This window comes from Gadus chalcogrammus, chromosome 2, assembly GCF_026213295.1.
Source record: "Gadus chalcogrammus isolate NIFS_2021 chromosome 2, NIFS_Gcha_1.0, whole genome shotgun sequence".
Lineage (NCBI taxonomy): Eukaryota > Metazoa > Chordata > Actinopteri > Gadiformes > Gadidae > Gadus > Gadus chalcogrammus.
This window is the reverse complement of record NC_079413.1, coordinates 1,175,130-1,200,518: the sequence shown is the minus strand read 5'-3', so window position 1 is coordinate 1,200,518 and position 25,389 is coordinate 1,175,130. Positions and strand designations below refer to the sequence as shown.

Genomic DNA, 25,389 nt, shown 5'->3' with positions numbered 1-25,389 from the left:
AATCTTGTTCCCCACAGCGCAGGTACCCTACAGGCCCAGCTGGGGAACAATCTGGCATCTTTGCTAGAACTTGTTATAAAGGGTCAGTTAAACATGGCCTTGCATGGGGCAGATATAAACTCACAAACAGCCCCGTGCAGTTACTATTGCAATCATGCCACAAATAAAGTCTGCTTGTAAATCTTCCCTGTAAACACTTAGACGATAAATTAAAGCAACACAACCAGGTGGGAATAATGTGGGCAAAGCAAACAAAATAAAACTGAAACACTTAACTCCGATCATTTATTTTACACAAACTTATTTACAATAGAAGGGACATTAAAAAGAAGACATACAAGCCGTTAAAACGTTTACAGTCGCACCTGAGTCAAACGATGAGGTACACCTCGAACAGGCTGGCCACCGAGTGCATGCGGTAGAAGATCCCAAAGGGCAGTCCGATGTTCACAATGGCTGCCCACATGGTGAAGCCGTAGAAATGGATCTCGACGGTCTGGTCGAACTGGGGCCGTGCCCCGAACGCAGGCATGATCCAGAGCTGTCAGGGGCACAGGACAGACAGTGTCAGTACCCACTCGATACAGGTTGGCCAAGTATGCTGCAACAAATGCAAGGGATTTGACTGTGGCTTTAGAAAAACGCATTCAGACGGAAACAAGGTAAACGCACTGCGTTTATACAGCGCTTTTCTAACCAGTGGCGTCTCAAAGCGCTTTAAAATATTGTATAAAATCATTCATGCACGTATTCACACACTGACGGCGTTGTCAGCCACCCAGGGCGACAGCCAGCTTGGCGGGAGCAGTCAGGGTGAGACGTCAGGCTCAGGGACACCTCGACACTCGGCTAGGAGTAGCCGTGGATCGAACTAGCAGCCTTCCGGTTACCAGTCGACCCACTCTACCTCCTGAGCCACTTGCCGCCTCCCAGAGGAGCACACATCGTACCGGACCTACGACACAGACCCGCGTGTAGCCACTTACGATGATGTTGGCCAGCAGCACAAAGACACAGATCTCCTTCAGCAGGCGCCGCTTCCAGTTGATGCCGTGTCGGCAGGCAGCCAGGGAGAAGCTCCGTTTCCGGCGCTTCCTGACGGGGCTCAGGGCCGTCCCATTGGCCCCCGTTCCCGGGGCGCGGCTCTCCTGGTAGGGCTCCCGGTGGAGCCCCGCGATGACGAAGAGGTTCTGCATGCCCAGCTGCACCACCGTCAGCACGGCCCAGGCCAGGTTCAGGCTGTTGACGTGGCCCTCGGCGCCCTCGGCCGCCAGCGCCACCACGCTGAAGTAGCTGATGACCAGCTGGCCCATGGAGGCCCCCACCAGCAGCCCCACGTCCAGTCCGCGGGTGGGGTTGTCCTCCCTCACGTGGGGCCTCTGGTCCAGGCAGAAGAGCAGGCAGCCCGCCGCCGTGCAGACGGACATCAGGCTCACGATGACGATGTTGGTGATGAAGTGGATCAGCAGCGCCGTGTTCTTCTGCTCCTCCTCCACCACCTGCATCTCGTACACGATGAAGGTGGCCAGGCCGGTCAGCACCAGCAGGATCCCCGCCACGGGCCCCACGCTCACGTCCTTCACCCGGAACTTGGGCCGCTGGTGGGCGTGCTCCTCGGCCAGCCGGCCCACGTTCTTCCACATGACGTAGGCCATGGCGGAGGCGAAGAGGCTGTACTCGATGTTGAAGGGGTACAGGTAGTAGTACGCCTCCTTGAAGACGCCGCACGAGGTGAAGCTGCACTTGCACTTGTGGTCGCCGAAGCTGGCTGCAGTGTGAGGAGGAGAGAGCGTTGGGTTCTGGTTGAGGGTCGTTCCACAGGGAGTTACAGCAGGGCGTCACTCTTCACAACAATAAACATTGACTGATACTAAATCTGGTATCTCTTTCAATGTGTTAACTGCAATGGTTAAACATCTAAATCTGATGCTTGCAGTGTCTTTAGACCCCACACTACAGCAAGAGCTGGAGCTCGAGCCTCTACGGAGGCTGATGGGAGGAGCTACAGGGTGGAGCAACCTCTACAGAGGCTGATGGGAGGAGCTACAGGGTGGAGCTACCTCGGTGGAGGCTGGTAGAGGCTACCTCTGTAGAGGCTTGTGGGTGGAGCTACCTCTGTGAAGGCTGGTGGGTGGAGCTACCTCTGTAGAGGCTTGTGGGTGGAGCTACCTCGTGGAGGCTGGTGGGTGGAGCTACCTCTGTGAAGGCTGGTGGGTGGAGCTACCTCGTGGAGGCTGGTGGGTGGAGCTACCTCGGTGGAGGCTGGTGGGTGGAGCTACCTCGTGGAGGCTGATGGGTGGAGCTAACTCTGTAGAGGCTGATGGGTGGAGCTACCTCTGTCGAGGCTGATGGGTGGAGCTACCTCTGTCGAGGCTGATGGGTGGAGCTACCTCTGTCGAGGCTGATGGGTGGAGCTACCTCTGTAGAGGCTTGTGGGTGGAGCTACCTCGGTGGATGCTTGTGGGTGGAGCTACCTCGGTGGAGGCTGATGGAGGCTACCTCGTTGGATGCTGCGCACCGTCAGGTTCTCGGGGGCGTCCGTGTGGTGGTTGTACTCCTCCACCACCGCCGACATCCACAGAACCAGGTTGCAGGAGAGGGTCACCGTGAGGCCGCAGCTGGGGGGGGGGGGGGGGGCCTCCATCAATACATCTGGGAGCCAAACATGGGGCCCCTGCGCTCTGTGTGAACAGGCGTTGCTATGGAGTCATGGGTCGGGGGGGGGGTCCTACATGTATGGGTGCCGTTGTTACCGAGTGAGGTCCTTGTGCAGCTGCACACAGTCTTTGGCGTGGATCCACAAGAAGTACGTCTGGAGAAAGGAGCATTTAACACAAAAACAGTTCCAAGGAGTTATTGATGATGCACTGAAGTGACTGCTTGTCACAATTCAATTCACTTCACTTTATTCATCCCCGAGGGGGCAATTTAAGGGGGCGCAGGACAGTAGCTTAATAAGAGACAAAATCAAGAAACACAAGCAGCACACACACACTGCATAATCAACAAACAGACACACACACACAAAAAAGCAACACAAAACTAAAAAGTACCCACTTTAACAAAAAGTACCCACCTGGAAGAATATGAAGACAGCCTGTATGCAGGGGAAAGCCACCTTCACCGGAGAGTCGCAGTGCAGGCGGCCGGAGTAGTTGGCGATCATGAACATGTCCATGATGAGGCTGAGCAGACCGAAGAGCACCAGACCCACTGCGAAGACAACGTCTCAAACCCCATTCAAAGCAAAGCTGAAGGCCTCTCACTAAAGTCTCTCGTTGGGAACCTGGGGGGGGCAAACGATGCTGATGTCGGGATTGATGCCGAATGCCTGGATGACGTGTGTCAGTGTCTGATGCGTGTCTGTTTCTGATTGTACCGATTCCTGTTTGTATGCGTTGTCACCTAAATTAGCATTAATTCATTATTCTGTCCATTTTGGCGTGTCGCGGTGACTGGATGCCTGGACTCTCCTTATGGTTAACCGGCCAGCACCCCATCACCGATTAAAAAAGTTTTGGGGTGCGCTCACCTCTCAGCCACAGAGGCCCTGCGTGGCTGTCCTTGGACGAAACAGCTCTCCTGGTGAAGATCGTGTAGAACAGCATCCAGAGTATGGTCAGGCTGAGGAGGACGATGAGGAAGATCTGCCGGTGCACGGGGGTGACGGCGGCGCCGTTGACGGCGCTGCAGCTGATCAGAGCAGCGCCCAGGATGAGGATGTTGACGCACAGGATGACAGACAGCGTCCAGCCGCCCCCGTGCCCCGCTGCGGGGGCGGCTCCCACTGCCGCCGGGCCGGGAGTTGGAGCGGGCCCCGGGGGAATGGTATCGATCTGATCGACCGTCTCAGTGCTGGACGGATGGGATTCCGATACCCGTTCATCCCGGCGGGTCTTTCTGCAAAACAATAAACCAATGCGTTCACTTGTTCATCCGTCGACGGGAACGTTTTTGCATGTTCTAAGGGGAGAAGATGGGACTATATATAGGCCTAGTGTTGAGGCCAATGGGGCTATAATACATTCCAAGTCGTAGTCATTACCGAGAGAAAAGTCTGGTGCACGTCCGCATCATCTCTAGAGTCACATTCCTCACGTCCATTTGGGCTAAAGTCGTCATTTGGATAAAGTTGTTATTTCGGGTGGGTGGGTGAATAATGTTGTTCCGCACACGGCATCGACCCAGGCTGTCCGCAGGCCTGCAGGTGCGATCAGATGACCTCGTTAACTGATCGCACCTGCGCAGCCTGACGCGTTTTTGACGCATACCGTGTCAGTAAAGACGTTGAACATGTTGCTCTGATAACAAAATCCGAGCTGCGGTTGGAAAAACAGTTTATGAACCAAATGCTACCTATCACATTAACATTTTCATTTTGGGCATTTAGCAGACGCTTATATCCAAAGCGACTTACAATTTGTACATTTGTTATTTTGCCAAGCACTATATAGCAATCACTAGGTTGACCCATTCCCCATAGAAAACAAAGATAGCTATGATAAGACGCTACACAATGCTAAGTAGCCTACTATTTTCAAGTGCACCTTTGTAACACATTTGTTTCCCCCCAATTAAAAAGTTAATCATTAACGTTTAACGACGCCTCAAATCACACTATTTCCCACTGCTCATCAGTTTTACTTTAGGCTGTGACGTGCCGTGCGTTCACATGACACAAGTCACAAGGTTTGAACACAAAGGTCACGTTAACGTTCGGTCAGACATCGCCAACATGCTCCCCAGACCGGACGTCTTCCTCCTCGTCCTCTGCCTCTTCGGCGCCACGCAGGCGCTGTACAAGCAGTGGATCCCCGACACCAACTACGAGAACCGCAGCAACTGGAACACGGGGGTGGTCCCGTGCGGCCGCGACCGGGTGGCGTTCCCCGCCCCGGGGAGTGTGTACGTGGAGACGGCCCACTCGGTCCAGGAGATGATCCTGCCCCCCGACGGCGAGCTGCTCCTCCACGCAGGGGCCGGCTTCTACGTCGGGGGGGCCGAGGAGCCGGGGTGTGGGGCGGGCGCGGAGGCCACCTTCAGGGACTCGGACGCCCTGCGGTGGTTCGACCCCGCCCTGTGGCGCGCCGCCCTGACCCCGGACGACCTGGAGACGGGGCGCCTCGGCGTCTTCTCGGTCCACGAGGAGAGCGTCCCGTGCGAGGGGGACGACGTGGTCTTCAGGGCCGCCACCTCCTTCAGGGTGGACACCTCGTCCAGCGGCGGCGTCGTCACGGTGAGGAGCGTCTCCGTCCTGGGGCAGACGTTCAGCCGCCAGGCGGACCTCGCCCGCTACCTGGGCTCCGCCTCCGGCCGCGCCCAGTTCCACGGCGGCTCGGCGCTCGCCGTGGAGCCGTCGGGCTGCGCCGACCCCGCCGGCTGCGTGTGCGACAACTCGGCCAACCGGGGCCGCATCTGTGGGGGGGTGGCGTGCCCCCCCGCCCCGCCCTGCCGGCGGCCCCTCCGGCCGGCGGGGCACTGCTGTGACGTGTGCGGCGCCCTGCTCTCCGTCCGCTTCGCCCCCGGGTTCAGCCTGCTGTCCTACCGCCGGCGGGTGCGGCGGCTGTTCCTGGAGCGGCCCGAGTACGCCGCCGTGCGGCTCGCCATGTCCCGGGTCCCCGGGGCCCCGCCCCTGACGGGGCTGCTGCTGGGGGGCGCGGCCGCCGACGACCGCATCCAGGTGGTGGTCCTGGACGGGGGGGCCGGCCTGCTGGCCGAGGCGCTGGCCCGGGACCTCCTGGCCGACGTCGACGCCCACGGCGCCGAACTCGGGATCCTAGGGGCGGAGGTCGGGGTGTCCTCCGGGAACGGCGGCGGCGCGGCGGGGGGCCTGGCGGGGGCCCTAGTCGGGGCCTTCTTTGGGGTCCTGCTTCTGGTTCTGGTCGGCGTGGGCGGGGTCGTCCTCAGGAGGAGGGGCTGGAGGCCCCCCAGCGTCGCCATGCCGACCATGCCTTCCATGCCCGCCATGCCGTGGTCCCGCCGTGCGACCGTCGACGAGGCCCTTGGGGGGCCCATGGACGCTGGCTTTGAGAACCCCATGTTCGACACGCCCGGACTGATGCCCGCCGTACCGGGTATCTACGGGGCGGAGATGACCCCCATCTCCATGACGACGCCGGGGGTGTACTTCGTCAACCCGGATTATGAAGATCACGAAACCGATATAACTGTTTGAGGCTAGGCTTAATGAAACTGGTTTAACTGTTTGAGACCTGGCTTAATGAAACTGGTTTAACTGTTTTAGACCTGGCTTAATGAAACTGGTTTAACTGTTTGAGACCTGGCTTAATGAAACTGGTTTAACTGTTTTAAGACCTGGCTTAATGAAACTGGTTTAACTGTTTGGGCCTTGGCTTAATGAAACTGGCTTAACGTTTTGCGACCTGGCTTAATGAAACTGGTTAACTCTTTGAGACCTGGCTTAATGAAACTGATTTAACTGTTGGAGACGTCACTAAATGAAACTGATTTAATAGTTTGGGACCTTCTCAATCCAGGGGAAGATTTTTTCCCTGTTGGTTTCTGTCCAATACATGTGATTGAGACACAAAATCTGCAATGGTGAAAAAGTAAATAATCTCTGCAGCATTACATTGAAACATAAATAATCTATATTCTATATATTGATTACAATGTGTCTCATTATTAATATGTTCACTATATCTACATTGTTTTTTTGCCTCTGAAATGTATCACATATAATACCTATAGGCCTACAAAGGGAGAAATTCAATGCAATACAAACATTTACAAACCTGTGTTGGCATTTACTCTGCATAAGTCAAAGCGACAGTGGCTTGCAGAGTGACCGTAGCCAAGATCCTGTTCAAGTTAAGGCACACACTTTGAATTACTTTTCTAATTCTAATGGGGTCCAAATAGTCGCATATTCAAAACGAGGGCCAGTAATACCATAACAAGATGGTAGTTTGTCTACAAACACACAGGGACCTTATATGGGTGCTGTGGCGAACTGGGACGTTTTGAGACCCTTTTAACATAATAATACGAAACGAATGATGAAAATCAAGTGACAACTGACATCCACTTAGATTACCCTGCATTTGAATGCAATAAAATGCAGCACGTAGGATTTTCCTCAAACGTAAGCTGGAAAGCTGGAAAATGTTTCATTAAAAGATATTGCTGTGGAATAATGGTGTTGTGTGAACAATATCTGAGATGTTGCAATTATTAAGCCAGGTTATTGGTATGAATGACCACATAAAGGCTGTGGAGGCTGGGTAAACAACGATGACCAAACAGAATGAGCTGATTATCCAGAAGCTCAGCTCAAAAGCTGCACGTACACATAATAATTGGTGAATGTTATGATGTAAACGGAATAGGCTCAAATGTTTCTATTTTGGATCAAACAATGGAGATTAGCTTGAAATGTATTGCACATATAGCAAACCGAGAAATCCAGTTTTCTGTCTGGAGGTCCAAGGAGAATTAAGTAATTAAAGTACTTTAAAATGGGATACACGCACGCAAAATAACCAGGATGTTTTCATCTTTGGGGTAATTGTGTTTCAGCTATTTAGATTGTTTTGGGAAAAATGCAATTTTACATGCATTTATTTGATCACTTAAGTATCATTGTTATGGTGAGTTACGATGATGATGTTAACGATGATGATGATGAGGATGTTCTGAATATTTTGTACATCCACTCTTGCCTATCTCTGGGAATTCATGATCTTGTGACTTGTCTAGCAGGTCCATGCGGTTGATACACAGTTAAACTCTGACTAATCCCGTAACAGGCAGATACATAAACATGCATAACTGGAAACTAACCATTTCGTCCGCACAGACTCATCCATGTCGGAAATCTCCCGATCAAATAATAATGGGTTAGTTCACGATGTGTCAGCATTCTTCGGAACAAGCCATAATGTTTTTAGTAAAACTCTTGAAAGTGAGAAAATACCACATCCTGTATACACTGTCAACAAACCACTTAAAACTTGTTTACTTGACAACCACCCTCAAGAGGACGTCAAATCTCACAGAATGTTCAGGCACTGGGTTCCAGCCACACCGAGTACAATGTGATCCTCACTAAGTATGATGCAGCATCCATCCTTACCCTCAAAGTACAAGTAACAATACTTGTTAATCCCAATGCTATTAATCCCATTTAAATTCTCTGTATTTAACCCATGACCCTATGACAGGAGCAAGGAGAGAGGAGAGAGGGGAGAGGGGTCAGGAGAGAGGAGAGGAGAGGAGAGAGGGGTGAGAGGAGGAGAGAGGAAAGAGGAGAGAGGGGTCAGGAGAGAGGAGAGGGGAGAGGAGTCAGGATCGAGGAGCAAGGAGAGAGGAGAAGGAGAGATGAGGGAGGAGGGAGGAGAGGGAGGAAATTGTCATCACGCAATCATACCCAAGAAAACAGGTAAGGTGTGGTAAATGAGTTATACCCAAGAGAACAGGTAAGGTGGGGTAAATCAGTTAGAACCAAGAGAACAGGTAAGGTGGGGTAAATGCCCAATATGAGAAACACGAAGTTCTCTGAACACGTAGACACCTGCACATCAAGCCAAGTTGTTCGGAAAAATGGTTCTTTCCTTTAACCAGTTTCCTTGTGGGGGCATGAGGCTCGCTGCTGCTTCTCGTCAGTCCTGATTGGCCCTCCTGCTCCGGGATATGACGCTGAAGTCACCAGGCGTCTTGACCCCTCGTCACAGCTTCTAGCGCCTACCTGCGTGTCTCCAGGCCTGAGACCCACGTCGCCTAGAGCTCTCCTATTTCAGCCTCTTCTGTTGGGCGCTGCAGAACAATAGGCTTTGATGGCCGGGTTCCTGAATGTGCTCTTTGTGTTCCAGATCCCAGAAGTCAGGCTGGAATGTCGGGTGGTAGGGTTAGGTAATCCCTTGAATCGTCCTGACACTGATAAGACAAAGCTTTGTTACAACGTCACTCAAGGCACGTCTCTCTCTTCCGACAAATGTACTTATTGGGAGTCGCTTTGGATAAAAGCGTCTGATAAAAAATGCCCTCAATATGAATGTAAAATGTAAATGTGGTTTGCTTAGTTTTCCTCGAGTACTCGGAGGACAACTATAAGTGTCCATGAGTACTCGGAAAAGCGCTGTAAAATAAAATGTGTCGTTATAATGAAGCCAAGAAGTAATGGAGAAGACTCGTTTATCGTCAGGAAGGAGTCAACATGTCTCTGGTTTTGCATTGTTGTCTACCCGATAAGGTCAGGCCAATGGTTTTCATTATTTCTGTTTGGGGATATATGTGTCGGTTACCGTCCGAATAACCTGGGGCTCATTTCCCGAACACGGTTGGAGACGGATATAATACTCTGGGGCAGCAATTAAAAGCTGTCCGATGTTTTGTGGTGGCAAACCCACTTTTGGGTTTGCCACCACAAAACTATTCTAAATAATGATACTTTACTTTGATTAATGAAAATATTATATAAACGTTTGCGTCCACGTTATGAGTTCGGCCCTATGTGAAAACCGCTGGGAAGAAGCGGATTTCCATGTTTGTTTCGCAGCCCATAACAAAGTGTCAGTGCGTTATTCCTGAGGACACATGCATGCTTTCAAAGAACCGATCCCACATTGGAGGTGGTTAAACAGGCCGTTGTAGTTTCGTCCTCAATGCGTTCGTGGGGGTACCAGCGTGACCCCGGAGCCAACTTGTGTTGATACATGATCGTTCAACGCCCAGGAGGAACACATCCTCAGCTGGTTTACCGTTTGTACGCCAATCTCAGTCCCGTTCCTCTGTCCGATTCCAGTAAGAGCGAGTGTGAATGCGTTTTTTATTTTGAACTATATTTGAAGACCGTGGGAAACTCCATTATGTAGAAATAGAACGCCACGCCAGATAATCATCGATAGACAGATCGACCTTAAAAAAACTGAACCTGGTTCACGGGACTTCCTTGTCTACAGATCAGAGATAGATACGCAGACAATCAGAGGCCTGTGAGGAAAGGAAGTGTTGCCACAAGAAAGCACCTATTTCAGTCCGTGGAAATCTGCCATCCGACTGCTGGATGCCAACAGCTGATTTCTTAACGCGAGTGAGATCCGTACAGAATGGCACCGCTGTGGATATGCAACTAGTGTTAACAAGTGCAGTGCAGAAGCGTGTCACATATAAAGAAGGTTTATCTCAGTGCAACAGGAGGGCTCAACATTTGTTCACTGAATGTTGAGCTACTCTGGGACCTGGATGTAAGAGCAAAGAAACAGAACATTGTTCTGAAACTGTGCTCCAAGTTGGACGAGACTTTTAGAAGGAAACAGAGCACTAGTAGAACACGTCACCTGGGGGATCACGCAGTGAACCCTGAAGGTTCCAGGGACCAGAATCTGTGTATTGGTAGGGAATGAATTTGGGACAAAAAAATTGGCAGCCGTTTGTGTCACTGTATCCAGTTCTTGTTAGAAACCACTCTCACTACCCGATCCACTGAACTGCTCCATCCGCATTCCATCTTTTTGCTCAATCATGTATGTGTGTACATAAACCTAAGTGCATCACACACACACACACACACACACACACACACACACACATGGACACACACACGGACACACACACACACACACACACACACACACACACACACACACACACACACACACACACACACACACACACACACACACACACACACATACCTAATATACACCTAATAGATAACACCTTTTAGAGCTGATATTCTATTGAGTGGTGAACAAGAAAAAAGGGTCATTTTGTGTAGATAAGGGATTTTATTGTGCGCTATTGCACTATTGCATACCAAATACATCTTGTTCTAACAATACAAAATGCTGTTAGTCTCCAAAGACACAGGAAGGAAAAACAATGGCGGAAGCGAATATTGGATGTCTCACACCTTGTACAATTTCCACCAATAATGGGATTAATGACTTTAAAGCCATTGGCTCAAATCTAAACCATCCCTTAGCTGGCATACCTAATGTAAACATGTACAGCTGTTGGGTAAACATACTCACAATTAATGTGTCAGGGAAAAACTAACATGCTCCAAAAAAAAGACCTGACAGTATTGCACCATTGAGACAAAAACATAGTTATTGTAAGATCCACTTATTGTATAAAATACTATAAAAAAATGCTTAGGCACAGGCAACACAGGCACAGGAGATATTCAGATGGCCCCCACAGGGGCGAACAGAGACCTGAGGGACAGGAGCCAGTGGTCGTTTCCCCCCCCCCTTCCGTTCAGTCTCATGGCTCACGACTCTGCAGCACTGGTCTGTCGAGTCGTTTGGTTCGTTGGTTCAGGGTCAGGGCGAACCGGTCCGTCTCAAGGGCTCCGATTCAAACACAAATCCTTCTAACGCGGTCACTCTGGTTCTCATTGCAAGCTCACCCCAACAGGGGAGCAGTGACCTGTAGAGCGAGGTGGGAGGAGGGAGGGACAAGCATTTCAGTAAAAAGAAAAAAAGTCCCATAATGCTTATAATGTTGTTCCGATAACCTTTTTCTACTTCCTGATACCAATTCAGATACCTCAAGTCGAGTATCGAGTATTTACCATTACAGCATCTAGCATTGTAGCTACTGATAGCACTCGTTCTTATATTAGGGGTCTCTTACGATGACTGCGATGTGTAGTCGATTCACTTACTGTTGACAAATACGTTGCATTAAGTATCGGAGGTATTTCCGATACTGTTATCGGTATCGGAACAAATCTAGAATGATGCATTTGACTACAGCTAAAGCGGATGGACCAGTAGAAATCCTTTTAGGCTCTCACCCGGTACCCACATCGTGGAGCCTCTACAGCTCGGTGTCCTCGATGCGGTCCGGGTCGTCGATGGCGTCCAGGCGCCTCTGACACGCCTCCAGGATCTTCTTCCTGGGCCCCAGGGGGAGGTGGATGCTCTTCAGGTCGTCGTCCGAGCACAGCAGCAGCGCCTCCAGGTCGATCTTCTCCCGCCGGAGGAGGGCGGTGAACTCGCTCATGCTCTGCGTGGCGAGGAACACCTCCAGGGGGCTGGACTCGGGCTCGTCGTCGTCGTCCAGCCCCAGCTCCACCTCGTCCCAGGGCAGCTCCTGGTAGTTCCTCTCCTGCAGGCTGCGAGCGCTGCCGATGCTGTCCTGGTCGGCGCTGGGGTAGTGCTGCAGCCGGCTCCGCAGACGCACGGCACCACTCGGCCCGTCGGTGCCCACCACGCTGGACCCCTCCGGCCCCCGCAGGCCCGACAGCCCCCCGCTGATGTAGTTCCGCCTGAAGACCATGGTGCCCAGGCCGGGCCGGTTGAAGAGCGAGTCGTGGCCAGAGTCCGTGCTGATCTCGGAGTAGTCCACCTCCGAGCGGTGGAGGTCCGGCACGCTCATGGCACGCGAGACGGCGTCCTCGTTGTCGCCGGAGAACATGTTGCGGACGTTGCGTCGGCCGCGCTCCCGGGGGGGCGCGTAGGTGCCCTGCTTGACGAACATCACGTCGTTGCCCAGCTGCAGGCCCGTCAGCGAGCGCACGCTCTTGCGGCCGTCCTCGTAGATCTTGAAGGTGCCCTCGACCTGTCGCCTCTTCTCCAGCTTCTTCTGGATCTTGGTTTTCCCACGGCCAGTGGCGTGGAGTGTGGCCTGGGAGTAGACGGATAGGATACAGAAATATGTCTGTTACAAATAAAACAAGAAAGAGGATAACGTGGCTCCGGAGGTAGAGTGGGTTGGCTGGAAAGACCGGTCACTGAGCCAGACCGCCGTCGGTGTGTTAATGTATGCATGGATGGGTGAATGTTGTAAAGCTCTTTGAGTGGCCGACCGGTTAGAACAGTCCGTTATCTTGCCACTCCGTCCACACCCAATGTGTAATCTCCGTCCTCCTCACACGTGTTTACTAGTTGTATCTATGCATGGCACATGGTGGTGTATGACGCCGGGACCGACCTGGGAGTATGGCACGCTGACACTGGCGGCGCTGTAGCGCGGCATCCCGCGGCTCACCGAGCTGCCGCTGAAGCTGGAGAAGCTCATGGCGTCCGACACCGAGGCCTCCACCGCCGCCGCCGCCGCCGACGACTCCTTGAGGAAGCGCCGCTCCATGCGCTTGTGGTGCTTCCGCTGGAGCTTGGCGCAGTCCTTGATGCGGCGCTCGGCGTGCCGGAAGGCCTGCTCCCGCAGCTTGGTCACCAGCTTGGGGTTCAGCGCCGTCTGCTTGGCGGCGATGGAGTCCAGGTAGCGCACGCACTCCATGTGGCCCTTGGCGGCGGCCATGTCCAGCGGCGTGTGGTAGTCGTTGTCCAGGCACCACACGTTGGCGCCGAACGCCACCAGGAAGGACAGGCAGTTGTGGTGTCCGTTGGCCGCGGCCAGGTGCAGCGGCGTGTTGCCCCACATGTCGCAGTTGTCCGGTTTCCCCCTTCGGCGTAGAGCGGTGGATAGAAACGTTAATACATGTCGGATTTATATCATCGCCCTACTTCGTGCGATATGAGAATCGATACGCTGGCGGCAAATATCGATCTTTAATATTTTAGATTTTTTTTTAAGAATTTCTTTGCATTTGATGTTTTATTCATGAAGAGTTAGACCGGACATATCGCACCAGATATCGATGTTTTAATACGGAAAATAAGCCGCTCCGAACAGATTTTTTCCTGCTCCTCGATGTGGCACTCCAAACATGAATGAAGGAAACCTGAACAGAAGTTTACTAGCCAAAGACGAGCTCCAGCACTTTACCTTATCAGAGTCATTTGTTATTCATCCTAAGACACATATGTATGTGTATAGGATTGTCTAACAATATATTGATTATTGCAGAATCGCTGTACCTCAATATTATCGTGTCGCGGGCCATGTACCGTGTATCGTATCGTATCATGTGGTACCCTGTGATTCCCACCCCTAGTAGAGAGGGGGTCAGGCATTACCTTGAGACTCAAGAGTCGTGCAAGACCCATAGGACAGGTGTGACACGTACCCTGTGTTCTAAAAAGAGAGGCCATAGATCAGCCAGAGACGGTAAGCGGTTGTAAAGAGCTAAGGTGACATCGAGGTGCAACATGAGCCAGTCGGAGAGTAGCCTACTTCTGTCTGGTTGACAATAACTTCCTCCTACACAATTTATGATTTCTCTGTGTGTTTATGATTGATCTGTGATCCATATGTTGTCCGTGCTACTTGATCCACTGTTTAATGCACACACTGAACATCGTCTGCAAGCCTTTACACAACGCAACCTTAAACAAGGTGTAAAAGGAGCTGAACTAGCTCTGACCGGTGTATTACATTTAGGGCATTTGTCAGACGCTTTAATCCAAAGCAATTTACAATAAGTACATTTGACAGAAGAAAGAGGAACAACAATATATCTCTGTCGGTACAGTAAGGATGTTCATAGAACCAAGTGGCAAGCACTAAGAATCACTAGGTTAACCCATTCCCTGCACACAACAAAGATAGCTAGGATAAGAAGCTACACAATGCTAAGTACTATTTTTATGTGCCAGGACGTACAACATACAATAAGTGCGTACACTCAGTGCCAGGACATACAACCATACAATATGTGCGTACATCAAGTGCCAGGACGTACTACTCACAATAAGTGCGCAAGTGAATGGATGCTATAACGGCCACAGAGTCCTGAGCTCGGTGGCCTCATCGATGCGGGATAAACACCTCTTGCCACGGCCTTCCAAAGGCCTTCTGACCTCCTGATCACCTGGCTGTGGCGCTGAAGTGTTGCAGGGACTTTGTAATCTGACCACCACGGCGCTGCTGACTGCCACTACACTACGGGTGTCCGGTGTCCGGGGGAGCCACCACGACCGGGCGGGCCAACCGTCAGGACCACGGCGGTGGAGGAAGAGTGACGTCGGCAGGCCAGATTCCTGGACCTGCGTCCACCACAGAGGAGGAAACTAAAAGACAGCGGAGGCGTTTGTATGAATCCATAATGCCACCGCGGTTTTATCGCCAAGGAACTCTGTACTTTGTTCGTGGCGGTACATAACACCTCATATCATCTTAATATGTATAAATGTATTCAGTTTAGAGATGAAAATGGATACGAAAACAAAATGTAACTCAATAAGAATTAGATGATATATTTAAGGTAAATAGACCGACACAAGAACTCAACTTTGACCAATACCGTGAATGACATTTCCAGCCTCTCCAAAAATGGATTGAGCACGCACTCAGGGGATGTGTCTTCAGACATATCCCTGGATGTACAGTGGTGCCACATAAAGGTTGCTCAATAATGGATGGCCGGGAGTGGAGCCCGTGCAGGAGCTCGGATCCATTATTGATGGCAGGGCTGTAGGGTTATATGTTGGTACGCCGGAGCCGTCAGACCGACTGGGCCAATGATTAGAGTCTTCTCGCCCAGCCTGCTCCCTGATTTCACTACGGTTACGCCGCCAGTCGTTTAAACCATGACCTGAGATGTATGCGGTCCTAAATACGGCCGTGGAAACGCGGAGGAGGTCAGATAGTTAGCGAAACGAGAATACAGTCAGAGAGTAAACCAAACAATTATACAGTCAGAGAGTAAACAAAACAACAATACAGTCAGTCAGAGAGTAAACAAAACAACAACAGCTAGAATACAGTCAGAGAGTTAACAAAACAACAGATAGAATACAGTCAGAGGGTTAACGAAACAACAACAGCTAGAAAACAGTCAGAGTTAACGAAACAACAACAAGTAGAATACAGTCAAAGAGTTAACGAAACAACAACAGCTAGAAAACAGTCAGAGTTAACGAAACAACAACAGCTAGAAAACAGTCAGAGTTAACGAAACAACAACAAGTAGAATACAGTCAAAGAGTTAACGAAACAACAACAGCTAGAAACAGTCAGAGTTAACGAAACAACAACAGCTAAGATACAGTCAGAGTTTAAAAAAACAACAACAGCTAGAATAGAGTTGGAGAGTAAACAAACATCAAAAGCTAGAAAACACAGTTAGCCACCATTGCACAACAAATATCTTCTTGAATAAGGATGAAAATTAAACATAAAAACAAACAGCCATTTTGTATGAAGAACTGACCGCCTGAGATAAACGAGTACCACTTGCGGTGATGGTTTCCCATGATGCAATACAAATAGTTTATGATTTAGAGAATTGTTTAGAGGTATGGTCTAAATAAAGTCCCACATCAAAACATATCCACATTTATGGATCAATTAATTAATACCCAGCCTCAGCACAGAAGGACATGTTTATGTGCCCCCTTAAACAAACGTGCTGGATGATATATCAGACGGGACATTTTATGAACCAGATACACTCCTACACTATAACCACTCCATATACTATAAGTAGCACTAAAACAATCTTCTCTTAATCTACGGTCTCACGGAGCCCTTGGTCTTGTTAAAATACTATCGCCTCTATTAAGGATGAAGTGAATGTACCTCGCTCGCTGCTGTCAAACTCTGTCAGCTGCCCGTTTATGGGATGTTTGACGAGGCCAGAGGTAAACACCTGCACGGCAGTGTTTGCTTTGGGCCGTGAGAAGTCATGCATTTTGCGTGTCCCGCACATTGTACCACGCTACCGCAATGAATCACGCATTGACCGGCTTCGGTTACATAATTCTCTTTTGTTTTGCATGTTGTGATTTGTGCACATGCATGCAAGGACCTGCAGTGTGGGTCGCCTCATGGGGGCTTCCGTTTGTCGGTGGAAAGCAGGTCAGACCGAACAGAAGACAAGCGGGCCTTTGTGCGGCCACTGGCCCACTTCTCCCCAATCAGATGGGCTCGCATTTATGGTCTTCATGCTTTCTTTTTTCTAAAACTTATTTTCTCGATTGAATTTTTCAGTCAGACGTCAGGACACACATCAGGTTTTTAGGGTTGGTTCATACGAGCTCATGATAGGCTACATGTTAATTGTAAATTCTCTGGCTAATTGCAGCAAACTAAATCATGTAAATTAAAGTCGTTAAGTGTCTGGTTTAGGGGTGAACGGGATGTTTAGAGGTGATGAAAACTTCGGGGCGCCATCAATAGCACACGTAGGCTACAAACTTTGAAAACCTGTGAGTGTTTGCCTATCCATGAACGGGCTGCTTGATACACCTACACCTATAAAAACCACAGGGGGCGACTACCGTTATCATGACATTTATACACATTTATATCCTATATTAACGTCAGGTTATGAGGCTGAAGCATACCCTCGTCCGACGATGAGCCGCAGCGCCTCCAGGTTCCCGTGGTAAGCCGCCCATAGCGTCGGTGTCATGCCATCCTCGTCCGGGGCGTTCAGGTCCCTCCGCGTCGCCTCCTTCAGCAGGTCCAGGTACCCGTCCCGGGCCGCCTTATGGTATCGGTCGTTCATTGTACCCGGCTGACACCGTCTCTACCCCCATGCCGTGGGACCACCATCATCATCCACCTCCGGAGGACCGCTGGTTCTGGTCGGGCTGAGCCACTGGCTCCCCGCAAACCCCCGATCACAGCGCTCTGAGGTCGGCCCGACGCACCGGGACAAAGGAGAGCGCTGTGTAACCAGAAGCCGACCACAGGCCGCTCGGGTAACTTCGGCTGCTCCCGGTGGCCGGTGTATACGACTACAGTTAAAGTCCTACTGGTGGTGGTGTTTCACCTGGAAGAGTGCGTATAGGCAACCATTAAGGCCAAGGCCTGACCGCAGCGACCCGGGTTCGATTCCTGCGTGGACCCCTACTGCATGTCCTCGCCCCTCTCTCCCTAACTTCCTGTCTATCTCACTTAACATATAAAGGATAAAACCTGTAAAAGGACAAAATCCTTAAAAAGAAAAGTCCTACTGGAAGTTAAAGCTTAAAAATAAGCAAAGTAGCCTACATATTATAACAAACCCTGTGGTGCCCTCTGTTTCATACCTGCAGGCTGTTGGTAAGGGATTAATGCTCAGGAAAGGGCATTGAAGGACATTTAAGTAAAACAAACAAACTACAAACACTTGACTGCCTGTTGGAAGCACGCAACACTTAATGATCCTACTTTGCCATGTCCTCCTAAGATTCAGAATCAGTTTTACTTTTATTACCTTATATTATTGTTATTATCTTATTGTACAAGTTCACAAGAGTATCACTCTTAGGCTTGGTTCCTAAACAGCGACATAGCAGCAAAAATACAAGATAATACAATAATATTATACATAATAAAATATGTAAAATAGGCCACATGCATGAAAGATTCACAAGTGTGTATTTATATAAAAGGCCTTTTGATCAAAATACTAAAGCTCTAAAGTCTGTGTCATGGCATTCAATCGTAAAGGCACAATGAAGATCTACTTTATGAACCCCAGAGGGGTCGTTATTAACTCATTAACATATTATTAATGTGGGCCAGCTGGACAGAAACAAGAATCCGCCTTCTACGAACAAGATTTGAACAAACAGGTGTGTACAGAGGAGGAGGAGTGCTGAGTAATAAAGTCAGAATTCAGAATTTGTTCTCAGAATTCTGACTCAAATAAATGATCTGTATTTTAATCTTAAAACTCAGAACTCAGAATTCTGACTTAAATCGCAAACTAATAATCTTTCTTTTAATCTTAAAACTCAGAGCTCAGAATTATGACTTTATTCTCAGAAGTCTGACTCTAGCTTCAAACTAATATCTTTAAACCCATAAATCAAAATGTTCCGTATGTGTAGGCCTATATATTGTAGGCTTATCTTCATCAACAGAATATCCTATCTGTGCGGAAAAAACGGCATACCTATCAACAGAATAGCATTTAGATCTGTATATATAACAGTAACAACACATCTGAGAGAGTTTACTAAACGTGAGCCCCGGGGCGGTGGAGCGTGACGGGGAAGAATGAACCAGGCCCGGTGCCACCGGCTCGGTGGCAGATCTGGAACCGCTTTACGAACACTAAGCCTTAGATGACAATCGAGAGGAGCGCCCATCTGGGCACGCTGACAATGGCCCTTCCCGCTCATTAGACAAGAGGCATGTTTTATTAGGGGAAAAGCTCTCCTCTGTGGTCGCATGAAAGAGGTTTGAGTGCTGAGGTTTGCGTAGAACAAACGACTCAATGCGTGACGCGTATCGGTTCCTTGTGGAGAACAAATAAGAGGATAATATACTGATCTCCGATGTGCAGCCGTTCACGTTAGTCATCTTTTATTCTGAGTTTGGTCTCCCACTTTTTATGGTATTTATTTTGGGTGCGCTGCTCCTAACTTAATGAGAGGGATGACATTTACTCAGTGTTATATATCAAAATATCAAAAATATGCTGTTATTCGGTCAAATAACCGGTTTCTTGTATTTTGGGATGTCCGATAATTACTACATAGGTTCGAAAAGAAAACACATTTTTTTTCCAGGAAAACAGTTCTGAACTTTCAGGGGGTATTATGTGCAAAACACAGTGTGTGTGGTAATAATATAGCGTTGATCATAACAGAATTATTGACATTTATGACCCCTTTGTACACAACCTCCACCCACGAGGCCCGCTGTGGATTGGTATATAGGCCTGGGATGCTCAGTCGGCCCCTGGGAACCTCGAGAGACCAGGTAGGGTTACACACGCTGACTCACTTGTATTTGTATTTATCTAAATGTTATCGTGGGTGATCCAGGCGGGTATATCTTGGCCTCGTTGTTGAACGGAGTATTGTGATGCGGTTGCTTCCCTGTGTGATCGTCTCCTCGCTGCACACACGCGCTAATGACCGCACAAGGTGACTGCTTGTGAATTCTCAGCCAATGTAGTTCATTATATTTGCACAACCGTTCAAAAGTATGGGGTCACCCAGACAATTTCAGTTTTTCCATGAAAACTCTCACTTTTATTCAACAGTTTTCAGCTGTGCTAATATAATTGCACAAGGGTTTTCTAGACATCAATTAGCCTTTTTATCACGATGAGCTAAACAATGTAGGTTAGAATACAGGAGTGATGGTTTCTGGAAATGGGCCTCTGTAGACCCATGTAGATATTCAATAAAAAATCATCAGTTAACAGCTAGAATAGGCATTTACCACATTTACAACGTCTAGACTGCATTTCTGAGTTATCTTCATTGAAAAATAAGGACATTTCTAAGTGACCCTATACTTTTGAACAGTAGTATATATCAGGGTTATTCCATCACTAGTCCAAAATGAAGCATCACTTGTTAATGAGGGCAGGCCTGTGGCTTGAGACTGGTCGGGTGACCGCGGCGCGCTTCCCATTGTGCTGTTCTTCCGTCTGGGCGTGGGTACCTGGCAGGTGACAGCCACTCCGGGGGCGTGTCCGTCCAACCTGCTCCTCTCCATAAAACACAAAGTCAAAGTCACTCATCGCCCGCGCTGCCGAGAGAGGGATGAGTGTTAAACACGGGACAGGTGTGTGTGACTGACTGGACCCCCGTCCCCCCCTGAGACCCCTGAGACCCCTGTGACCCCTGACCTGTGACCCCCGCAGGATGATTGCCAAACAGATGGAGGAGGACCGTCTGTCCAACAGCAGCAGCACCGGCGGCGCGCCGGGCGAGAACGCGGAGGAGGGCGTGTGTGAGCCCGAGCTGGCGCTGGACGCGTCCCACGGCGCCTCGCCCCGGGACCGCACGAGGAACTGGGGCTGGCTGCTGTCGGGCACGGTGTTCCTGAACCTGGTCATCCTGGGCACGGCGCTGGTCTCCGCCTCCACCTTCAACAGCGCGTTGTTCGGCTCGGCCGACCTGCAGGTGTTCCTCATCGTCATCATCCTCATGACCACGCTGTGGATGCTGTACTACCACGTGTACACCTCCAAGGAGGAGCACGCCGTGCTCTACAAGGACGGCCACGCCGGCCCCGTCTGGCTCAGGGGTACGGAGGCATACAGGAGCACACCAAGCATGGACGTATGTCTGTAGGGCGACGGGCCTGGAGCTCTGACCTGGAGGGGCGACCTGCGGCTCAGGAGGTTGAGCGGCTTGGCGGCAGACCGGAAGGTTTCTATTTAGATCCCCGGCTCCTCCTAGCTGAGTGTCGAGGTCTCCCTGAGGCCTAAAAAAAAAAAAGTTTGGTTCCTGTTGGTTGTCAGTTGAGGTCATGGGTAGGTAGGGAATTTATTTTATTTTTTCCAGCGGCAGCGAATAATAGGTACGGTAGGTTGTTTTCATTTAAAAACGAGAAAATTCGCTCATCCTTGTACAGAATGAAGAGGTGCTGTACAAAAACGTAATTATAGTTTGCATCAATAATTATTATTTATTATTATTATTAATAATTATTATTATTAATTTGGGTCGCACATAAATTGACAGGGTCGGTCGGAAACCGGAACCAAACAATTTTTTTTTTAGGCCTGAGTCACTCTGACTGCCTCTGACGAGCTGGCTGTCGCTTTGCATGAATGACTCCTCCATCGTTGTGTGAATGTGCGCACGAATGTGTGAATGTTTACCATTTACCGTCTGTGTGTCCCCCCGCAGCGGGACTGGTTCTGTTCGGTCTGCTCAGCCTGATCATGGACGTCTTCAAGGTGGCGAACTACGCCGGCTACCTCCACTGCGACTCGGCCGTGAAGGTGGCCTTCCCGGTGGTGCAGGCGGTTTTCCTGTTCGTCCAGGTGAGTCTTACCTGGGCGGTCTGATCACTAGGGTCCTTAGGGTGAGCCTCAGCAGACGACAGCGTGACAGGTCCCTCTGAATGACGTCGCGCCCCTGTTTGCTTTCAGACGTACTTCCTCTGGTTCCACGCGAAGGATTGTGTGCAGCTTCAACGAAACATCACACGGTATGAGCATTTAGATAAATTGATTTATTATTAACGATTATTTAACGTCCACCCCACTTTGGTGATAGCATACGCTTTCAATTGCTTCAGTCCGGCACCGTAACAGCAGAATAAGTGAAGCAACTATTTTCGAAGGATGAAATAAGATTCAGTCAGAGACGAAGGACACTGCGGACGTAGCATTAGGTCCTTGGTCACGGCCCTAACCCCTGCTTTCTCTCTGCTCCGGTGTTCAGCTGCGGACTCATGCTAACCCTCGCCACCAATCTGATTCTGTGGATGACAGCGGTGACCGAGGAGTCCGTCCATCAGACAGACATCCCGACGGATGATACGTACAACACCTCCAAGCTGTCTGCACGGAGGATATACATTCTGAGAGGTGATTAAAACACTTCACCTCATTTGGGTCGTTGAGGACAGGCGTCGATCCGAAGCCAATTACAAATGAGGCTGTTGATAATTATGGTGTTACGGTAGCTGCCAAAAAGAGCTTCAGGAACTTAGCACATGAACTTAATAGGAATGTTCACGAATCATCTCACCAGAAATAAAATACTGTTTTGTAGACAACCGGAATTGAAATACAATTTTTGAAGTGAGGAAATGCAAATGTGTGTGTGTGTGTGTGTGTGTGTGTGTGTGTGTGTGTGTGTGTGTGTGTGTGTGTGTGTGTGTGTGTGTGTGTGTGTGTGTGTGTGTGTGTGTGTGTGGATGTGTGTGTGGATGTGTGCGTGTGTGTGTGCCTGCATGTAAATGTGTGCCTGTAAACGTGTGCCTCGTGTGAATGTGTGTGTGTCTACATGTGTGTGCGTGCATATATGTGCATGTGTGTGTGTGTGTGTGTGTGTGTTTGTGCATGTGCGTTCCCTTAGCCAGCTACGGTGAAGACAACTGCAAGTGCAGCTACTCCTCGTGCAGCATCTTCAAGGAGGCGTACTACTACCTGTACCCCTTCAACATCGAGTACAGCCTCTTCGCCTCGGCCATGGCCTACGTCATGTGGAGGAACGTGGGCCGGCTGACCGAGGAGCACGCCCACCACAAGACGCGCTTCCACGCGCGGGACGTGCTGGCGGGCCCCGCCCTGGGCGCCGTGCTGGCGGTGGCGGGGCTCGCCACCTTCGTGGTGTACGAGGTGGACGTGGAGAAGGAGGAGGAGAGCGCCGCCCGCAAGGACCGCGCCGTCATGATGCACTTCGTGGTCAACCTGGTGATCGCGTGCCTGCTGTCGGCGGCCAGCGCGCTGGGCTTCGCCGTGTTCCGCCTAGAGCACCGCGACCTGCTGTCGGAGAAGAACCCCACGCGCAGCCTGGACGTGGGGCTGCTGGTGGCGGCGTCCGTGGGCCAGTTTGTCATCAGCTACTTCACCATCGTGGCGGTGGTGGCCACCGGCGCGCGGGGCTACCTCAACGGGCTGAACCTGGCCTGGGCCCTCATGACCATCGTGCAGCTGGGCCTGCAGAACCTCTTCATCATCGAGGGGCTGCACCGCGAGCCGCACCACGAGCCGGCGCCCGTCACCATCTTCTCCAACCCCTACGTCATTGAGGGGCTGGGCGAGCTGGGGGACCCCGAGATGGAGGGCAAGCCGGGGCCCGAGCCGCCGCCGTCGCCCGAGGGCCGCGCCGAACTGCCGCCGCCCGTGGAGCACCGGCACCGGCTGACCTGGAAGAGACGCGTGCTGAAGGAGGTCTGCGCCTTCCTGCTGCTGGGCAACGTCATCGTGAGTACTGAGCCCGCCCAGCCTCCGTCCAAACTGACATGTATATCACTGTGCATATATATGCAGGGGTTCTCAACCACCGGTCCGCGGGCCGATACCGGCCCACGGAGCAACGGTCAGCGGGCCACAGAGATTTAGAAATGAAGCCTACAAAAAAATATGATAATTTTTACTTCACTTTACTTTACTTCACTTTACTTTACTACAGTATAGGTATTTGTAGGTATGTAGTATGTACCTGAACAAGCACAAACACACACAGACACCCACTAGAGGGCTTCATCCTTTACACAGCAGTGGGCCGACAGCTGTGACACCGTGCTGTGTTCCCCCCTCCCTCCCTCTCCAGCTCTGGATCATGCCGGCCTTCGGCGCCCGGCCCCAGTTCGATCACAGCGTGGAGACGGACTTCTACAAGTTCACCATGTGGGCCGCGGTCGTGAACATCGGACTCCCCTTCGGAATCTTTTACCGCATGCACTCGGTGGCCAGCCTCTTCGAGGTGTACGTCATGTCATAGCACCGCCGTGCACGGCCCCCATGGTGCCCGGGGTCCGCTGCCCCACGGCCTCCATGGCGACCGGGGTCCGCCCCACGGTCTCCATGGGGACTTGGGTTCCGCTCCACGGTCTCCGTGACGACCGTGATCCCCTCCACCATCAGACGACATCAGGCATGTCGTGATTCCCGATTCCCCGGAAAGAGTTCCATGGGCCGGCATCAGCGAAAGATGCGCAGTGCAAATCAAACTTTAAAAAAACGTGTGAATAAGGGTAGGAATGCTAACCGGAATATTTTGGGGTATGCTGATTTATCAAATTGATATAATGAATGATCTGACGTAAATTAGACGAAGTGTATTAGGCTGATCATCAACATGCTGATGAGTTTGGGAAGAACAGGGAGGAGTACAACTGTGAAGACATCAGCTCATGATGAGAGGTGAAGGATCTCAAGATTGTGAAGAATCTCAGAGTGGAAGGGAAATACTGATTGATTCAATGTTATTTTTAATGCCGCCATCCTATAAGTCAGTACTTTAAAGAGTATAGTGTAATTTGTACTACAGTTCAATAGCTTGTTTTATAAAAAAAAAATTTTTTTACCGAACTGTGATTCAACAAGAAATAACTCTACTGCCAACTCTATATAGGACTCTGTGACAGTTGCACTGTTCATATTCAAATATATATTTTATTCATATTTTATTCTTCTATTTTATTACCTATCTTGTTTTGTTAACCTCACTTGTATAGCATATATATATATATATATATATATATATATATATATATATATATATATATATATATATATATATATATATATATATATATATATATATATATATATACGTAGATATGCATATATATATAAATATATTGTATCTGTATATTATGCAGCTACACCGTGTTACACTACTTGTTATCTTGCACTCTTGAGGGCGCCTCAAGCATTTCATTGCCATGCATGACTTCCCCTCGTTCTGTTATAGCGCTTATGACGAATAAAGTTGAAACTTGAAATGATAAAAGAAAACATCGTTCTTCTGATACATGCATTTATCAATTTATTAGATCGATTGTCACATTCGTTGATATTTACTCAAAGTCCATACGATTTTCGCGGTAACAACCAACTCTTACATGTATGCAAGCCTTCCGTTTGGCCACTTGGGGGCGGTAGAGTTCCTCTGTGGGATAGGTGAACACACGATTGACAACCTTCAGGGTTACGCCTCCGGTCTACAGTTACTTATCTTATGGTTAATGTAAAGCATAGTATATAGTGTAATACAGGGTTATACAGAGGCAGACAGAGGCCATAATATTCCTACGATGCATTCATAATAACTTTGACCTAAAAGTTTGTGCATATACATATATGCAGGCATCTTGTGTTCTGTGTGTGTGTTTATATATGTGTTCTTGTGTGCACGTAGGTGTTATATGTATGTA

The 25,389-nt window shown here is 49.9% G+C and overlaps 4 protein-coding genes across 7 annotated transcripts; 2 read left to right on the top strand and 2 right to left on the bottom strand.

Moving 5' to 3' along the window:
* Positions 1–181: 181 nt before the first annotated feature.
* LOC130405027 (proton channel OTOP2-like) lies at positions 182–4,227 on the bottom strand. 2 transcript variants are annotated; one of them, XM_056609992.1, is made up of 7 exons: positions 4,046–4,227; positions 3,533–3,900; positions 3,077–3,213; positions 2,754–2,812; positions 2,500–2,618; positions 987–1,768; positions 182–541 (listed from the first exon to the last, which is right to left on the bottom strand). In XM_056609992.1, exons 1-7 carry the CDS (start codon positions 4,120–4,122, stop codon positions 371–373), a joined length of 1,713 nt encoding a protein of 570 aa, XP_056465967.1. In that variant the 5' UTR covers positions 4,123–4,227; the 3' UTR covers positions 182–370. The 2 variants fall into 2 exon arrangements, with proteins under 2 accessions (XP_056465967.1, XP_056465960.1); XM_056609985.1 differs by having other exon boundaries at positions 2,475–2,618; positions 4,046–4,226.
* A 508-nt stretch (positions 4,228–4,735) lies between these two features.
* On the top strand, positions 4,736–6,594 carry LOC130405282 (protein amnionless-like). The gene has a single exon (XM_056610321.1). It carries the CDS (start codon positions 4,736–4,738, stop codon positions 6,173–6,175), a length of 1,440 nt encoding a protein of 479 aa, XP_056466296.1. The 3' UTR covers positions 6,176–6,594.
* Positions 6,595–10,746: 4,152 nt separating this feature from the next.
* LOC130405272 (pre-mRNA splicing regulator USH1G-like) lies at positions 10,747–17,458 on the bottom strand. Its single transcript, XM_056610310.1, has 4 exons — positions 17,160–17,458; positions 12,904–13,375; positions 11,765–12,597; positions 10,747–11,394 (listed from the first exon to the last, which is right to left on the bottom strand). Exons 1-3 carry the CDS (start codon positions 17,321–17,323, stop codon positions 11,788–11,790), a joined length of 1,446 nt encoding a protein of 481 aa, XP_056466285.1. The 5' UTR covers positions 17,324–17,458; the 3' UTR covers positions 10,747–11,394; positions 11,765–11,787.
* A 2,001-nt stretch (positions 17,459–19,459) lies between these two features.
* LOC130405044 (proton channel OTOP2-like) lies at positions 19,460–24,747 on the top strand. 3 transcript variants are annotated; one of them, XM_056610010.1, is made up of 7 exons: positions 19,460–19,512; positions 20,408–20,793; positions 21,402–21,538; positions 21,647–21,705; positions 21,942–22,087; positions 22,581–23,431; positions 23,781–24,747. In XM_056610010.1, exons 2-7 carry the CDS (start codon positions 20,409–20,411, stop codon positions 23,949–23,951), a joined length of 1,749 nt encoding a protein of 582 aa, XP_056465985.1. In that variant the 5' UTR covers positions 19,460–19,512; position 20,408; the 3' UTR covers positions 23,952–24,747. The 3 variants fall into 3 exon arrangements, with proteins under 3 accessions (XP_056465985.1, XP_056465992.1, XP_056465976.1); XM_056610017.1 differs by lacking the exon at positions 19,460–19,512 and adding an exon at positions 19,648–19,679; XM_056610001.1 differs by lacking the exon at positions 19,460–19,512 and adding an exon at positions 19,690–20,328.
* Positions 24,748–25,389: the final 642 nt, after the last annotated feature.

Coding starts and splice junctions, on each gene's coding strand:
- LOC130405282 (XM_056610321.1), top strand. CDS start 4,736: ATGCTCCCCAGACCGGACGTCTTCCTCCTCGTCCTCTGCCTCTTCGGC.
- LOC130405272 (XM_056610310.1), bottom strand. CDS start 17,323: ATGAACGACCGATACCATAAGGCGGCCCGGGACGGGTACCTGGACCTG. Junction 13,376..17,159: donor CGGCTCATCGTCGGACGAGG/GTATGCTTCAGC, acceptor TCTACGCCGAAG/GGGGAAACCGGACAACTGCG. Junction 12,598..12,903: donor TCAGCGTGCCATACTCCCAG/GTCGGTCCCGGC, acceptor GTCTACTCCCAG/GCCACACTCCACGCCACTGG.
- LOC130405044 (XM_056610010.1), top strand. CDS start 20,409: ATGATTGCCAAACAGATGGAGGAGGACCGTCTGTCCAACAGCAGCAGC. Junction 21,706..21,941: donor CTTCAACGAAACATCACACG/GTATGAGCATTT, acceptor TCCGGTGTTCAG/CTGCGGACTCATGCTAACCC. Junction 23,432..23,780: donor TGCTGCTGGGCAACGTCATC/GTGAGTACTGAG, acceptor CTCCCTCTCCAG/CTCTGGATCATGCCGGCCTT.
- LOC130405027 (XM_056609985.1), bottom strand. CDS start 4,122: ATGACGACTTTAGCCCAAATGGACGTGAGGAATGTGACTCTAGAGATG. Junction 2,813..3,076: donor CTGTCTTCATATTCTTCCAG/GTGGGTACTTTT, acceptor TCCTTTCTCCAG/ACGTACTTCTTGTGGATCCA. Junction 2,619..2,753: donor CTGCACAAGGACCTCACTCG/GTAACAACGGCA, acceptor CCCCCCCCCCAG/CTGCGGCCTCACGGTGACCC.